General features: G+C 38.3%; 2 protein-coding genes across 5 annotated transcripts; both read left to right on the forward strand.

Moving 5' to 3' along the window:
- The first annotated feature begins 3,881 nt into the window (after positions 1–3,881).
- On the forward strand, positions 3,882–5,945 carry LOC113105902 (transmembrane protein 256). Its single transcript, XM_026267279.1, has 4 exons — positions 3,882–4,042; positions 4,185–4,222; positions 4,722–4,802; positions 5,398–5,945. The coding sequence occupies exons 1-4, from the start codon at positions 3,961–3,963 to the stop codon at positions 5,539–5,541; spliced, it is 345 nt and encodes a 114-aa protein (XP_026123064.1). The 5' UTR covers positions 3,882–3,960; the 3' UTR covers positions 5,542–5,945.
- A 3,348-nt stretch (positions 5,946–9,293) lies between these two features.
- Positions 9,294–16,790, forward strand: LOC113105872 (protein MB21D2-like). Of its 4 annotated transcripts, none has more exons than XM_026267237.1 (3): positions 9,294–9,512; positions 10,118–10,329; positions 14,217–16,790. In XM_026267237.1, exons 2-3 carry the CDS (start codon positions 10,128–10,130, stop codon positions 15,578–15,580), a joined length of 1,566 nt encoding a protein of 521 aa, XP_026123022.1. In that variant the 5' UTR covers positions 9,294–9,512; positions 10,118–10,127; the 3' UTR covers positions 15,581–16,790. The 4 variants fall into 4 exon arrangements, with proteins under 4 accessions (XP_026123022.1, XP_026123023.1, XP_026123021.1 ...); XM_026267238.1 differs by having other exon boundaries at positions 9,294–9,457; XM_026267236.1 differs by having other exon boundaries at positions 9,295–9,467.
- Positions 16,791–17,729: the final 939 nt, after the last annotated feature.

Consider the following 17,729-nt stretch of genomic DNA (forward strand, 5'->3'; position numbering starts at 1 on the left):
GACTCATGTGGTGCTCTCTCTCCAACCTGCTGTTACCGGAGGTCAGGGCTGTCTCCTGAACTCTGCGAGGGATCTTTATAATTTAACGGCATACAAGGCGCTGCATCCACACACCTGCCGCACTCGCACACAAAGAGAGAGTGAGCAAGAGAGCCTCATTTCTGATCTATTATTGAAGCTCTGTATTAGAGAAAACTGTCTGTGTTGAAGGAGGAAGATTTATGCATGCATCGTGGAATTCACATTGCTGAGAATGTCTTTCAAAGGATCAATATACATTGCTCATGTTGCACAATACAATAAACACTTGTTTATAATGGAATACATGAATACGGTTATGGAATCCAAGAATAGAATAGAATAGAATAGAATGATAATGCAGAATAGAATGCTTTAAAATATTTGACTTTCACTGCATGGTGGGGACAAAAACACTGAGAAATTAAAAAAAATATCTTCTTTTGTGATGCATAAGGTTGAGTATGTGATGATAAATGTAACCCTGGACCACAAACCCAAGTCATAAGGGTCAATTTCCTGAAATTGAGATTTATACACCATCTAAAAGTTGAATAAATGAACTTTCCATTGATGTGTGTGTGTTTTTTTTTTCTAGGACAGGATGATACAACTATTCAAAATCTGTAATCTGAGGGTGCAAAAATAAAAATAAAAAATAATAATAATAATCTAAATATTCAGAAAATCCCCTTTGAAGTTGTCCAAGTGAAATTCTTAGCAATGCATATTACTAATGAAAATAAAGTTTTGTAATATTTACAGTAGGAAATTTAAAAAGTCTCTTCATGGAACATAATCTTTACTTAATATCTTCCTGATTTTTGGCATAAAATAAAAATCTATAATTTTGACCCAGCTATTGCTACAAATATACCTGTGCTACTTATGACTGCTTTTGTGGTCCAGGGTCACAACAACTCTTTAACAAATGTTATTAAAGCATCTTGCCTTTTAAAGCTGCACTCGGTAACTTTTGACGCTCTAGCGGTTAATAAACAGAACTGCTTGCGTCTTGCGGAAGAACATTGTAGCCGGAACTACTTCTCTCTGTTTATGTCTATGAAGAATCACAAAGGTACTGGGTTACTCCGCCGCGGTACCCCCGAAGCAATCTAAAATAGTCCCAATATAAACACTTATTATAGGTGCACCCTAGTGATTCAGGACAAGCTAAAAATACGGTTTGGAAAATGGATTCATGGTGAACTCGCTTATTATATAAATTTTTCTAAATTTTGAACACAAACAAAGTTACGGAGCGCAGCTCTGATTGGTTGTTTCTTACCGGGAGCGGTGTGTTTCTGCAAATGGCAATAGGACACTGGGAGGAGCCAGAGGAGCTTGATTTATTCACAGATTATCTGTCTCATATTCTACTGTCAGGACATAATGACAGGTTTAATAAATATGTAAAAAATATATATTTACAAAAGTTCCCTACAGCACCTTTAATTAGAAGCGAGATGATTTACCTGATGACAAGTTTATAAAAAGCAGATTTGGGATCATCTTGTGGTTTGATCAATCATTCTGAGAATATAATTGTGTTATTGCATTGGTCTTTTTTTGTGAGCATCCAATAAGAGTTTTTATAAAACAGAAATAACCTTGTCAGATGAGGATTCTGATGAAACCTGGCAAAAACGTGGGCAGGCTGCAGGAGGAATTGCTTCAATGAAAACTAGTGTTTGGTTTAGAAAGCCTTGACAGAGACAGCCACAGTGCACCAAGTGCATGTGGTTTTAATGCTATAATGTTTGCTATTATGTTTCATGGCTGTGCTGTTCTTCTAGTCATTTTGTCTGCTGTTGGTGGCTAAATAGCACTAGTGAGAAAACAAAGCCATTTTGCTGGAACAGACTGTCAGGTGTAGTCTCCTAATGTACTCAGAAACACATACTGTTCAACTCTCTGCATCCGCCTGACTGCTGGATCGCTCCCACATGCACAGTACAGACTTTCCTAAAGAAAAGTACACAAACTAGCACACAGATAACACAGACACAAGCACACCAATATCATCTTATACACTAGTAATGCCAAAGAGGGTCATCTACATGTGGGTCAGGCTTTGCATACATTTTAGGGACCAAATCTCATGACTAGGACGGTAAAATATGAACTCACCTACATCACAGGGACCAGCCAACCACCATGTCATGGAAAATGACCTACAAAACATACTGTAAAAAAATGAAAATGGTTTGTGTCAGTGTAAACACAAAGGTCAAAGGCCTACTATACATATTATCAAACTCAAATCTAACCCGTACTACTCAAAAACTCCCGTACACTTGTGTCAACAGAGTATGGAAAGTACAGAAGGCATGGAAATGTTTTAGCTGACTTCAGTTCGGAAGTTTACATCCAGCGCTGTTGCACAAACGCAAATGTAGGGCCTAAAACTTTTGTTTTGTGGGTTGTTATTGTTATTTTAACAGGTTAATTATTTTGTGTGCATCACAGATTTGGACAATAATCTTGTTTTTACTCAAGGGCAGGATTAAAAAAAATGTAATTTTCTAGATATTAAGGGCTTATTTCGACACCCACAGAAGTTCTAGCAGCAGTCAAAGTAAAACAGCGCCCCTCACTGGAAGTTAAAAGCCCTCCTGCTTGCTTTAGTACATTGAGAGGAATCGTAAACAAGCTCCAAAATGGCTTTATTCCCCCAACAATTGAACAGAGAAATTAAAACCGTACATACTATAAAAAACAGCAAATATTCATAATAAAATACTTTTTTTTCTACAATATAGAGATGTGCACGAACCTATGAACCACGAGAATAAGATTTAATAACTTTTCTTTAAGCGAAATGGCTGATATTTCATGTTTGATAACATATATTATATTCATATTTGAAAAAAATGATATTGTGATATATTATTAAAATTTAAAATAATTGTTTTTACATTTATTATACTTTAAATTATCATTTATTTCTGTGATGCAAAGCTGAATTTTTAGGATCATTATCACATGATCCTTTAGAAATCATTCTAATATGATGATTCATTATCAAATCTGGAAACAGTTCTGCTGCTTAATATTTTTTCAGAACATGTGATACTTTTTTAGGCTACTTTGATGAATAAAAAGTAAAAAAAAAAAGAAAAAAGAAAAAAAGAAACTATGTTTTTAAAATATTAATATTTTGTTATAACAATATTCACTACTAGTCAGTAATTTGGTGTCAGTATTTTTTTTTTCTTTATTTTAAATAAAATCAATACTTTTATTCAGCAAGGATGTGTTAAATTGATAAAAAGTGATAGTAAAGAAAATATTTTATTAGAATTTTTTTATTATTTTTATAAATGCAGTTCTTTTTAACCTTTTATTCATCAAATATATTAGACAGCAGAACTGTTTCCAACACTCATAATAAATCACAATATTAGAATGATTTCTAAATGATCATGTGATAGACCGGATGTTACATGTGACACTGAAGGCTGGAGTAATGATGCTGAATTTTTTTTTTTTTTTTTTTTTTTTAAGTATATTCAAATAGAAAACTATTATTTTAAGTTGTAATAATATTTCACAATATTACTGTTTTTTCTGTGTTGTTGATCAAATGAATGCAGGCTTGATGAACAGAAGAAACTTCTTTCAAAAACATAAAAAATAGTAATGTTTCCAAACTTTTGGTCTGTACTATATATATATATGTGTGTGTAAAACTCTTTTAGAATTCTATCTGAATGGCTGCACTTACCATATTGTGTAATTTGTTTGACCTTAACTAGTTCATTGTCACTTCACTGAAAAGCTTTATGGGAACACTCACGTGATGTGAAACTGTGCCTTTAGACGCCATCTTGGCTCAACGCACGTAATTACCAGTAGATAGCGTCATTCTCCCTGTTGGATCCGTAATGACATCAGTTTCCTGCTTTCGCTTACAGTTGTTCCCTGGTGTCCTCAGGAGTTATGAACGCTGCTTCGCTTGTTCAGAGGGTGGCAGGGATCTCTGGGGCTCTTGCTGTCGCAGCAGGTGCATATGGAGCTCATGGTAGGTGTCCTTTCTGATCGATTGTGTTTTATTTGGCTGATGGCTCTCATGTCGAACGTGACCGAGCGCGCGCCATTGAGTGTTTTCTGAAAGTCTTATAAAGCTTTAATGCATCTCTTTCGTGTCTTTCTCTCCTGGGCAGGATTCAGACACAGTGAAGCGAGTGATTACCAGAGAGAGGCGAGTATATTTGGCTATTATTCTGTAGCTTTCACTCTTTAAAATAAATAAAAAAAATCTTAATAATTAGAAACAATAATTTTGACATGAAAAGTCAAAACTCTAAAAGAACGTTTGTTATAACTGTGAGAAACATTTTACTGTCACAGGAATGCCCTTTTATCTCAGTTATGACGTAATATCACAATTTTTATGTTTATGTATTTGGATTTTATATCATAATTATGACTTCTTATCTCATAAAGTCAAATTTATTCAACATTTATTTATGATTTAGCAAAGTTATTTGTTTCTTGTTTGGTGGAAGTAGGCTTTCATAGTATGGGGTTGGGAGTAATGAATCTAATATTTTCACTACATAAGCTACATCATTGACTTTTAAAACAGAGGAAACCTTATGAATGTCATGCATTATCATTGCAACACTTGCAAGTTGCATCACGTTTGGCCCGAAATTTAAGCCCATGTTCTATTTCTTCTGTTGTTTTTGTCTCTTCAGTTGTATGATACAGCAAACAAGTATCACATCTACCACAGTCTGGCATTGTTAGGAGCTGCGCGCTGTAGGAAACCTGCTCTGGTAAACACCTTTTATCATCATTCTTACATTAACATATACATCTCTAAACTGAAATTGGAGTAATGATAACTAGATTGATTACTGATATAATTAAAATGTCACCTAGCTCTCACAAAGTGTTCCAAATTGGTCTGAATTAGTTTTTTCACATTGCATCCCTTATCTTTCAAATATATGGCTATTTGAGATATTTTGTTGTTGATGGTAAGTGTTTATGTTGATATTATTCCAAAATGTATAAACTAGCAGTCACACTAGGCAACTGATTTGCTATGCAGCCTTCTAAAAAAGCAGGACATCACCGAAATCAAACCCGACACCTGGCACCCTATTTGATTTGTTACCATTGTCTGCATGTTTATCAATCTATAATGGTTAAACTATATTAATTTCATGTTTAAATTCACATAATAAACACCTTTCAATCATTGCCAGGCTGAAAGCAAAAGAACAGAGTAGTAGAAGAATGATACTCATTATGCTAGACTTTACTACAGATGACCTCCCTTTATATTGAGAACCAAATGAATTTGATAAGGAACAAACCATTAGCAATCACATAAATTAACACACGCTGCTTCTTTTTTTCCTCAAGGCAGGGGTAGTCCTCCTCGCTGGGATGGGCTGCTTCTGTGGTCCCCTCTACCACCAGGCCTTAACCAATGACCCCAGCTTCAGCAAGTTGGCACCCATTGGAGGGTCATTGCTCATCGTTGGCTGGGCTGCGATGGCTCTTTGAACTCGGACTCCATTTGGCAGACCTTGACCCTTTTGTTTTAACATTCTCAGCGATTATGTTCTGTTTTGTCATTTCAACATGAAAAGAGGAGCTAAAGGGTGACTGAAGAAGAAAGGGGTGGAGAATTTCACATCTTATCTAACCCCTTTTCAGTGAAGTCTGGAAAGTGGTGATAAGGCCTTGGGATCAAACATAATTCTCTTTTTTTTTTTTTTTTCTCCACACTGTCACAGGCATCTTCATTTAGTCAGCATGGCAAAAAAAAATAAACTTTTGAGAAGCTTTCCTTTGTGGATTATTACTGAGTGAATGAGTCACACTCTGGGTTTGTTCGTGTCTTGAAAGTTTATGTACATGTGCTTTTCCTTTGTTTGAAAAAATAAAGCTGTCTGCAAAGCTGATTGCCAGTTTGACCTTCTGATATTGGAGGAAATGTTTCTCTGAATGTCTCTCCCTGGTCAAAATCTCAATAGCCTTAGGGCTTTGATCCTGTAAGAATGACAGTACAAAGCAGTTAATTATCGGTGACCTCGCTTTTAGCACTTCTAGTGTCCAAACTTATCTTTATTCCACTGAAAAGTGAAATCCAATGAGGTTTTAATTCTAGGGCCTGTGACTGACGGTACATAGCAGGGTTGGGGACCTTTGAAAATTGCTTAATAAATCCTCAGGTCAATTTGCAAGGGCAGCCTCATAAGCCAACTCTACTGAGGCGAAAAGCTTCTATTGATGCTGCACGTCCCAATAAAGTGATCACACCACTCGTAAAACCCTCATTAACTTGGGCTATTAGCAGAGCTGTGCAAATCAGGGCAAGACAACCAAACCACTTCTCCTGATGGAAGAATAAGACATTTCTCAGTGCTTGAAAAAAAAAATGGACATGCATGCTTATACTTGAAGCACCCAACAATATATAAAGCCATTTTCAGTTGTGTATATAATTAGATCTGATTTTGGCATCTCCAAAGCTGAAGCATGTTTTGAAAAGTTTCTTCCTCGTTTCCTCTTCCTGACATTTCAATAGTGCTGGGAATTTCACCAGTCGCTCATTACCGAAGTCAGATCAGGGTCTCCTCGTTAAAATCCATAAAGGCGTATGCGCTCTGTGTTAAGTGTCTCGTCCCTGGCTCTGTCTGGATAGATGCAGCCAGTAAAAATCAATGTTTAAAGCAACCAATACATTGCAGTGGCCCTGTGGTCATTCGGTCGTTAAATTCTCATCGCGCTTGAATGATCTTTCTGTGTTGGACCCAGCATCTAAGGGGCAGTCTGTGGGCAAGCAACTTTTAACTCGGTTTCGCTTCAATTGGGTAAGAAGCGGTCAGTGGCAGTGGAGTAGGTACTGTTAATTGCGACTCATGGGAGTTGAAGCCTCTCTTTGTCGGTATTCATGTGGCTTAACTTCCTCCCTTTGAACACCAACTGACATTTCACATTTACCCTCGCTTGTGTGGGCATTGCCAATTCATTTCCCAGTCTGATGTAGAGAATCTGAAGGTGTGGGAGGTTAGGATTTTTTTTTTTCACTTTGAGTGAAATGCCCACACGTTCTGAAATGATTACCTTTCCCGCTCACTTTTTTTGAGGCGTCAATCATATTTTTGTAGAAAAATGTAGATTGCTAATACATTTTCAACATGTCAGTCTCCCTTTAACCCCTGCACCTAAAAGATTGTCATTCTTTCTGGTGTGCTGCTTCAAAAGCTCTTCAATATTAAAATCTGAGTGCCATAAATATGGCCATAAGAGGTGAGTGGATTGTGTTAGTACAAAAGCCTGATTAAAGATCTGAATACAGAAGAGTTTTGTATTATAAATGAAGATATCATTATATGCGCATTAGATTACAGGGTTCAGTCGTTAATTAGAAGGTGTAGAGCTGTTGGGGATGGCGCAGAGAGAATGATGTTGCAGAAGTGAAGAATTAAAAGCACCTCAATGTCTTTGGCCTCCTCCGGTTCTTCCTTGGCATCAATTATCTGCGCTGTCAGCCTCTCAGATGCTGCTTCAAAGGGGAGGTATTTCAAGGTGACACCACAGCAGAGGGGGTCGGGATGGGACGGGGAGAGCGGGCGAGGGTTTTGAAGATCTTTTGATCACTCTTCACCTCCTTGAAAAAAGTATTCGAGTCGAGGATCCTCAAGCTTTTCAATGGAGTCCTCGGTGTCTGTCTTTTTAAGGCTTGTTTGCTCACTAAAGGGCAGAGTTGCGGTTCTCCAACCTTTTCAGGTTGCAGACTAGATCACAAAAACAAAACTGTTCAGTCCACCTAAAACTCCAGATCTGGGTAAAACATTCAGCCACCTCAGTGCAAACACATAGGCTACATTAGTGCATAAGTTATACTCAAAGGGGGGGTGAAATGCTATTTCATGCATACTGAGTTTTTTACACTGTTAAAGAGTTGGATTCCCATGCTAAACATGGACAAAGTTTCAAAAATTAAGTTGTATGTTTGAAGGAGTATTTCTGTTCCAAAAATACTCCTTCCGGTTTGTCACAAGTTTCGGAAAGTTTTTTTCGAGTATGGCTCTGTTTGACGTTAGATGGAGCGGAATTTCCTTATATGGGTCCTGAGGCACTTCTGCCGGAAGAGCGCGCGCCCCCGTATAGCAAGGCTGAGCAGCACAGACATTCACTGATCAGAGCAAGAGCGTCGCAAAAAGTCATAAAAGGAGTGTGTTTTTGGTTGCGAGGGCAAGACAACCCTGCACAGATTACAAAAAAAAAAAAAAAAACAGCATTAAGGGACCAGTGGATGGAGTTTATTTTTACAGAGCATCAACGGAGTTGTGCAAGTGTTTTTGTTTGTTCCCTGCATTTCGAAGATGCTTGTTTTACAAACAAGGCCCAGTTTGATGCTGGATTTGCACATCGTTTATTTCTTAAGGATAATGCAATCCCAACGAAAAAGGGTCACGATCGTGTGTTGGAACCGCAGGCGGTGAGTAAAACTGCTTCAAATATCTCTGTGTTGTTAACTTAGCTATCGGAGTGTAAGCACATCAAGTAAACAACATGAGATGTTGTCATCAAACTGCACTTTCCACATGTACAGCTTAAAAAAAAAAAGATGACATAAAGTGGAAGTTAGTCATTTTACAAAATCGCTAAGCAAATATATACAGTTACAGTCCCCCCCCCCCCCTCCTTTAAGTTTATAACCTTTAATCTAGTAATTGAAGCTTATATGGTTTCAACTTTTTATTTTTATTTTAAAGTAATTGAAATGCTTGTGAGTGCTTTTTTTGCAGATACTAATACACCACTGTTCAGGGTTCAGTTTGAGTTCTTTTTTATGTTTTTGAACGGATTTTTGTAAGATTACCTCAGTTGCATTGATTCAAACTGTGATAAGCTGTAATATTGTGAAATATTTTCTAATTCTGTGTATTTTAAAGTATAATTTAATTCTGTATAATATATATATATATATATATATATATATATATATATATATATATATATATATAATATAAATGCATAAATTAAATTTTAATTTATATATATTTATCTATACGAATATGTATATATATACTTTTTTTTAACCAATTATCCTTTCCATCCTTGCTTCAAAATTAAACTAAAATATAATATAATATAATATAATATAATATAATATAATATAATATAATATAATATAATATATAATAGAAGATGGAAAAAACGCAGAATTTAAACATAACATAAATCCGTAAACATAGTTTACTCTGGATACATTTGCGTCCCGTTAAGAAAAGTACTACTAATCCCAAGATCCTCGCTGGAGGTCCGTGATTTCCGGGAATAGTTTCGCCAGTGGGAAGGTGCGCGAGGGGAAACCTGTTGGAAATGACGCGAGCTGAAATCCTGTTTCATAAAAGAGATCACAACAAACAACCCGGGGTCTAAGGCAGAGCGCAAAGAGCCAGCGGTAAACACGGGTGTGTGTAAACCACAAACAACGACAGCCGTCGCGGAATCTAGAGGTGTTTAGCTGATTAGCACGTTAGCTCGCTCCACACCTGCTAGTCGGATCATTTGTGCTGCTCATGCTCGTTTATCACAAGAAAACAATCTATTCCCTCTCACACAGCGTATGTCATGGGGAATTCCTGATTCGAGGACATATTTCAGAGGTGTCGCTATGTTTATAACAATGACCTGTCAAGTGGTTCAGTTGTTTCGCTAGAGAGACATTAGCTGGCTAATTAGCCGATTAATCTGCCCACTGACCCACATTCAGCTTCAGCTATGAATAACTAACCTGCGTTTAGTTATTTAGAGGGAATTAAACTTTAGTCTGGGTAATTAGTGGTACTGAGTAATGCTATTTTGTTTATGTATCAGCAGTGTAATGCGTTTATCATTGAATGTAGAGGAATTTTTTCATATAAGTAATAAATAGTTATTCAAAAATGAAAAGCAGATACTATTGCAGAATACAAAAAAAGGCCCTCGCATAGTTAGCAAAGTAAAAAGCCTTAATTCTAAGATTTTATCATTTAAATGCATACATTTATAACTAGTCGTCGATCATTATAAGAGAGATGATTTTGTGTCTGTTTGGTAATATTGATGTGGTTTGTCTCAGGTAATGCTCAATGGAGACGCTCATGAGTGCCGTGGCCCCGCGTGCTCCGGCGGCGGCGAAGCGGGTGTCCGAGGTGGACTTCCGCTCGGGCACGACTCTGGAGCAGCTGGGGGATCAGGTGCAGGAGCTGGTGCAGCTGGAACAGGGCGAGTTCGGAGACCAGACCGCACTCGAGGTGCACACAGCCAAAGACTTCATCTTCAATATGCTGGGTGAGGATATCATTGTGAACACATACATATACACACAATGTACAACCCACTTTTTTGTTTGTTTATTCTGTCCTCCAAATTATGGTTGTAGCTGTTTAATTAAAGCCAGTAAATTGAATCTGCCATGTTATACATTTAAAGAGTTAGTTCATCCAAAAATGAAAATTATGTCATTAATGACTCACCTTCATGTCGTTCCAAACCCGTGAGACCTCCGTTTATCTTCGGAACACAGTTTAAGATATTTTAGATTTAGTCTGAGAGCTTTCTGTCCCTCCATTGAAAGTGTGTACGGTATACTGTCCATGTCCAGAAAGGAAATAAAGACATCATCAAAGTAGTCGAAATTGCCACACATTTGTAAGACAGACGTAAGTGCTGTTATGTACCATAGCTTTCTAAACAAATCTAACGGTTCAAAAACGTGAATGTACAAAAGTGCAGAGAGCAATGTTATGCGTTTGCTGCCTTCTCCTGCACCGTTGTTACCAACAAACTGCCGTTCGGACCCAAATTAAATAATATAAGCACAGTCCAGCGGGGGGAGGGGGAGAAATCGAACTCTGGTTCGGACCAGACAAGCAAATAAAGTGTAAAATCACCCTTAATCTTTCTGAAAGTAATTCCAACTGTATTGTAGTCCACTGTGTGAACGAGCCCTAAAACAGGAAAATAGTGTTGATTGTGGAATAATCAGTTAAAGTCAGTTCATCATTGTGATGTCATCATCCAGCTAAGTTTTCGTTATCTGTATAATATTAATAATGTTTTATAAATTGTATAACATTACTTTTACATACAGGATGTTAGGATGCTCATAGCAAGTGTACATTTTAAAAAACAGATGTGAAAGACATCCATTTTTCATTATACTGGTGAGCTTTATTTATCCAGGCCTCTGATTCAAAACTTGACCCAAGAGAAGTTTGTCCAGCAGATGTCCCTAGTTCCCCCTTATTTTCCTCTGTACATCACTCCCAGATCTCTTCCAACTCCCTTTTCTAATCACTAGCTCTGCCCTGCCACGGTGTAAACACATTAAATGGCTCTCTTTTTGCCTTTATTGTGTGATGCAAGTGAGGGAGAGAGAGATTTGTAGAACTGCATTGTTCTCTAAAACATCACTGGAGCTGCTTCACATAATCCTGTCAAATGCTGGATTAGGTGACAGTTTCTCTCTTCTCATTCGTTTTTTTCCTCCCTCACCTTCCACTCTCATCCGTAGGAAAAGTTTCAGCCTCTAGCTCTGTTCTTGTTTTGTTTTGCATGTTGTATTGTTACCTGTGCATCTTCTTTGGTTTACTTTTGGACCTTTGTTTACTGACATGGTTGGATGATGTTTTTTTTCTGCCTTCCTTTCAGTGTAACTTTTATGTTTCTTTTTGTCTGCCTCCTGTTGCTTTCATTTCTTTTTTTCTCTCGGCTTTAACCCTTGATGTTCAGCCAAATGCCTACTTATTTTTCTTGCTCGTTGTTTCCATCTCTCGCTCTCCAAAAATATGCAGACATTTTCAAAGCAACATCCATCACACACCTCCTGAGAGGGATGGGTAGACAGCTTTTTATTTTTATGCTGGGCATGGTGCTCTTTAGCATTCAGGATATATTCATGATATACTTTTGATGACCCTTACCTGTCCATCAGGATTTAGGTGTTAATTAATTTTAGAAGACCTGAATTGCTTCATGTAAAGCAATGCCTTGATTTAAATTGGCATTGATGTTTGCTTCCTTTAGCAATCATCATGATTTCTGTTCTCGCACCTCCATGACCTGCAGACATTAACATAGCATCTGCATACCAGCCTCTAAACTCACTACAATGCATTTCTCCCAGAGGAACTAATTAAATCGGAACTGTGTTAAAAATGTAAAGGGCTAAAGGGATCATTGTTAGTGTAGAAAAACAAAAAGCTCTCAACTTCGTTGTCCTGGAGTGAAGGTCACTGAGTCCCACACAAACACCATCAACAATTTTCAAATTGTAAAGACATGTATTGTTTTCTTTGTGTGTAGACATATTTACGCCAGGTTTCAGACCAAATTGAAATCTTATTAATGTGCTATTTATCTGGGAATGTTGTTAAACATAGGCCATAGAGTACAATGAAGGCAAATGGGGTGTAATATTTTTTGGAACCCAGTGTTCCTCAAAATATCTTCTTAGAGAGAAATGTATACAGGTTTGGATTAAAGGGATAGTTCACCTAAAAATGAAAAGCATCACGTGACACTGAAGACTGGAGTAATGGAGTAAAAAGTGTTAAAATAGAAAACTGCTATTTTAAATAACTGTAATATTTTTCTTTCTGTATTTTTGATCAAATAGATACAGCTTCGACGAGCATAAGAAACGTCTTTTAAAAACATAAGAAATCTTACTGATCCCAAACTTTTGAAAAAAAAAAAACTTTCTGTGCCGCTGTCAGCATCAAACAGACTTGTTTACATGGCCTTTATGCGTTAGATTTCAGACAAACGAGGACAATAATTAGTCTTTTTAAAATGTCATGTTAATATTTTAGTCTAAAAATATGCAACCTTAGCTTGGATTCATCGATCATACAGTATACACATTAATCGGAAAATGAAGTGCATGTGTCTTTGCCCTTTATGCTTGGACAGACGGATTATGTTGCATTATTATAACCGCATCCTGCGTCCTTTAAATCATAATGTTGTAGTTATTTAATTTGGAAACGTCACAAAATGTCCTGTAGAGGTGAATGAGTTCAAACTCTTGTGGGCCTATCATGTGTAAATCAGGCTTTGACAGCAGTGCACGCTGGCCTCTGATATATGACCAGTAACAGTGTATGCTAACCAGCTTCCCTTTGGCATTTCTCATGGAGAGAGATGTTTCTTATTGTAGGTCTTTTTTTTTTTTTAAAGTGGTCAATAATGGTGACCATATGAGAGAGTGATGAGTGAAATGCACCTTGTGCTAATGACTTTTGCCGTAGGGACTAATGAACATAATGAATTCATTTGCATAAACAAACTGGTAATTAATAAAGCTGTTGCTGCATATGTTAGAAGACGTGATTTTAACACCCCCAGCAAGGCAACATTTCTTTTACTTATTTCCCTAGTGAATGATTATGTTCAGATTATGGGTCATTAAAGCACTATTAAGTAACACATCCATATGGAAGCTATGCTTAAAGTATTCAGTGACTGTAAAAGCATCCTTTTAATTACATTGGACTGAAATGAAATAAAATGAGTGTGTGGTAAATAATCCGAAAGAAATGTGTATTGACCAGTTTCTGCCTTCATAAAATATTAAAAGGCAAGACGTTCATTTTTATTAAAGAGTTTCCACTGGAGATTTTTATATATTATTTTTTAGAGCACTTTCATTGGGAGCATTAATGTAAGTACAAATATTTTCATATTTTTCTTTGGCAGTTGGTCACAAAAATAAGCCACTAACAAATGGACTGTTTTATTTTTCTGAATTTCCCATCATTTTGAGCTTAAAGGGATTGTATACTCAAAAATTACCCACACTTAAATTGTTCCAAACCTTTATGACATTCTTCTGTTAAATCCGAAAGTAGATGTTTTGGTTACCAAACAATTGACCGCAGTCATTGACATTCATGGAAGCCAATGTCTGCTTTCAACTGTTTGATAACCAGCATTCTTCAAAATATCTTCCTTTGTGTTCAACAGAAGTAAGAAACTCATAAAGGTTTGGAACAACATGAGGGTGAGTAATTGATGACAACATCTTTGGATTAACTTTCTCTTTAAATTGTTCGTAAAAGTGATAATGTACCCTCAGTCCTTCCCATTCAATGTCTACCCACCCTTCCAGTTTTCTTTTTAAAGACCGGTGATATTATATATTTTTTTTTCATTAATATTCTTCATCTTCACAGGCTTGGTGCAGAAAGTAGACAAGCGATTGCCAGTTGCCAATGAATATCTGCTGCTATCAGGTGGAGCTAGGGAAGGTGTGCTTGACCTTAACCCAGAGGACCTAGGTGACTACGCCAAAGGTGTTGACTTTGATTTGGACTTCACTTTACTGGTGCCTGCTCTTAAACTGCATGACCGAAATCAGCCGGTGACGCTGGACATGCGGCATTCCCCACCATGCCATTCTTGGCTGAGCCTGCGCCTCTGCGACCCTGCGATGCTGAAGCGTTGGAGTATCTGCTGTCAAGATGAGAAAACTAGAGAGAATAAAGATGTGGAAGATGAGGAGGAAGAAACTGAAGCAGTACAAGGTTCAATCCCATCCCTGCAGCCTCCTCAATCATTAGATGGATGTTACTTCTCACCGTTGCTGGTTGCCGATTGGTTCTGGAGTGTGGTTGGGACAGCGGTGGAAGAGTTGCGGAGAAATCCTCAAAGAGGGATTCCTGTTCCCGATCGTGTGGAGCGGAATGGTCCACTAACAACACTGATTCTTACTGCAGGAACTAGCCGTATCCTTTACGACTTGCTTCCAGTGGTTTCGTTTCGAGGCTGGCCGGCCGTCGCACAGGGCTGGCTCACGACCAACCATTTCTGGGATGGCAAAATAACGGAGGAGGAGGCCATCAGCGGGTTCTACTTGCTTCCTGGCTGTTCTCCGGCTGTCAGCCCCTCAACCAGACCTGACCGCGAATGGAGACTCGCCTTCTCCCGCAGTGAGGTCCAGCTAAAGAAATGCGTGCCCTACCCAATGGCACAAGCCTTCCAAGCAGCTAAAGCTGTACTGTCAAGACTATTAGCTCGCCCTCGCACCGGCCTTAGCCTCTACCACCTACGTACCTTGATGTTTTGGGCTTGTGATCGCTTACCTACAACCTACCTTAGCTGTCCAGATCATGAGACTCCTGCTCGGCTGTTCCTTGGGCTACTTGATGACTTGGCTCACTGCGTTCTGGGCAAAAACTGTCCTAATTACTTCCTCCCTCAGTGCAACATGCTTGAGCACCTTACGGACAGTGCCGCCCTGTTGGTGGCACGAAAACTTGCACATTTACGATCCGATCCTGCAGAGCACTTAAGAGCCGCTTTGGAGCAGGCACAACAGGCATGCCAACTCAAGCGTGAGGCCGCAGTAGCTGCGAGCAATGGCCATGGGTTAGCATCACCTACCCATGGATATGGTGCGGGATCACCACAGGATGACCGGCTAGCACAACGACTACAACAGCTGGTGACAGAAAACCCTGGCAAGTCTATTTCAGTCTTCCTCAACCCAGATGATGTTACACGCCCACATTTCCGCATTGACGACAAGTTCTACTGAGTGGACCGAACTGGTTTACACACCGCCCCGGGGTACAGAAACCCTATACGGCAGAACTTCTAGAAGACATAGTCATGTCACTGTGCTACTGTATTACCAAATTGTAAAACCGAGTCTTCACAGAGTGTTCTGTTTGGCTCAACTAAGCTGACTACAATCAAAATTGCTTGACACTCCAATGAGGTATTGTATGAATTTCACAGGTGTCACAATGTCAGGGAGAACAAAAATAATAGGGGAAAAATAGATTCTAGTTATGTGACTTATATCTAATCGAAATTCAGTCGCATCCTAAAAAAAAAAATCCTAGATTTCGAAGCTTTTTTTTTTTAGCTTGCTATTCAATACTACTGAGAAAGGAAACTAGTATTTTCAGTAAATCCCGAGGGCAGTAGTAGCACTGGAAAACGAACTAGGCCAAGGTAAATTATGATGAAATCGAATGTAATTTTTTGGGTTTTTTTTGTATATGTGTGGAGAAGTTTGCGACTATTGATCACATAATCTTCTCTTTCTTTAGTCTGTCAGTTTACCCTGCTTTGTCCCTTTCTCAGGTACCTTTTTCTTTTAACTGGTGAGTCTTGAGCTGTTCTTCAGTCAAAAAAAATAAAAGCAGAAAGCGAGAAAAAGATGAAGAATAACTCGAAAATCTAGGCCTTGTCCTTTATGTAGAAGAAGCTGTTGTACAGCCTGTAGAAACAATCTTTTTACAACAGATGCTGTTCGAAGCTATTTTTTGTTCACCTTTTCTTTTTTTAAGATACTCAAGTTAGATGTGGCTGATGGTCTATCAAGGTTCAGAGACTGTTTTAGGTTAGTTGATTAGTCAAAACTGATTGATGCAGATTTTGTGTCTTATTGGTTCCCGATTGGATTCCAATCTGCACCTAAATAAGCATTATGTGTTTGTGTTACTCTAAGGGCTTTTCTTTGTCAGTCATTGTTGCATATGTCTGGATAAAGCTAAATATGGAAGATGCTTCGGAAAGTGGGATTTTGTGGTGATAAAGGTTTGCCAGCCCTGTGTACTGGAGAATTAGAAAGACCGATCCAGTTCAGGCAACAGAGGTTTAGAGAAACGTGTATAGAGACAGAGGAATGTATCTGTGTTTTGTTTAGTTTTTTTTTGCATTTGTGGAAGGGTCCTATCTCGCTCTTGCAGAATTGCATTGGTAGCTGTGGGAGGCAGAGATGGATGAAGAAAGTCAAACACGACGTCCACTGGATAGATTAGGCAAAAACCAATGGGACTCCCGGGACTATAGACATCTGCACTCCCTCACTCATTTTTTGCTTTCTGTCTCCTTGCTAAATCCTTCCCTCTTCATCGGCGTCCATCTCTGGCTGTTCTTGATCCATCTCTACCTCTTTGACTGTGCTCAAGGATTAAAGAACAATGTTACATGTGTATTCAGCATAAATCGCATTAGCGCCCTGTGGGAGTTGGCAGACCATTCGTGTGTGCTGCTGACATGGCTGCTGCGCAAATACAGAGCAATCAGTAACGGCGATATCTTTGAATGACAGCAAAATGGTGAGGAATAGGCTTTTTCTGCTGGATTTCTTATTCCAGTATGAGAGATGGGAGACGTGCTACTGAAAAGAGTGTGTGTAGTGTTGCACATGGTACAGGTAGGCTATTAAACACAATGTCTGCTGTATGCCAAGGAAAAGACACCAAAGAGAGTTTAAAAGACTGGATGCTTAGTTTAAATGTCGTGAAGGAAAATGGATGTATCTCTATTGTATGTTGTCAGGGTTTGACACTATATACCTTAAAAGGCCTCTTTAGTGGATTTAAATATTGTAAAATGCTTGAATCACTATTTGTAATGCTATTTTAAATGTTTTCCTGCATATATTGACCGTTGTTTAGCACAATGCCTGATATCAAATGAACAGTGGTACTATGCAATATTTCAGAATCATCTCTATGAATGAGATATTAAGGCCTATTATTTCTGTGATCAATACCGAGAGGGTTTTATACAATGGATTCAATGGGGGGGGGGGGGGAATTTATGTTCCTGCCTTTGGGCATGAAAACATTTTCTGGTGAAATATCTGAAGGAAGCCAAAGTGCATAATTTTCCTTCCCAACTTTTTTAAGGATGTGGTCCCAGTGTTTGATTTTCTGAGAGCATAGTCC

Source organism: Carassius auratus, chromosome 7, assembly GCF_003368295.1.
Source record: "Carassius auratus strain Wakin chromosome 7, ASM336829v1, whole genome shotgun sequence".
Taxonomy (NCBI): Eukaryota; Metazoa; Chordata; class Actinopteri; order Cypriniformes; family Cyprinidae; genus Carassius; species Carassius auratus.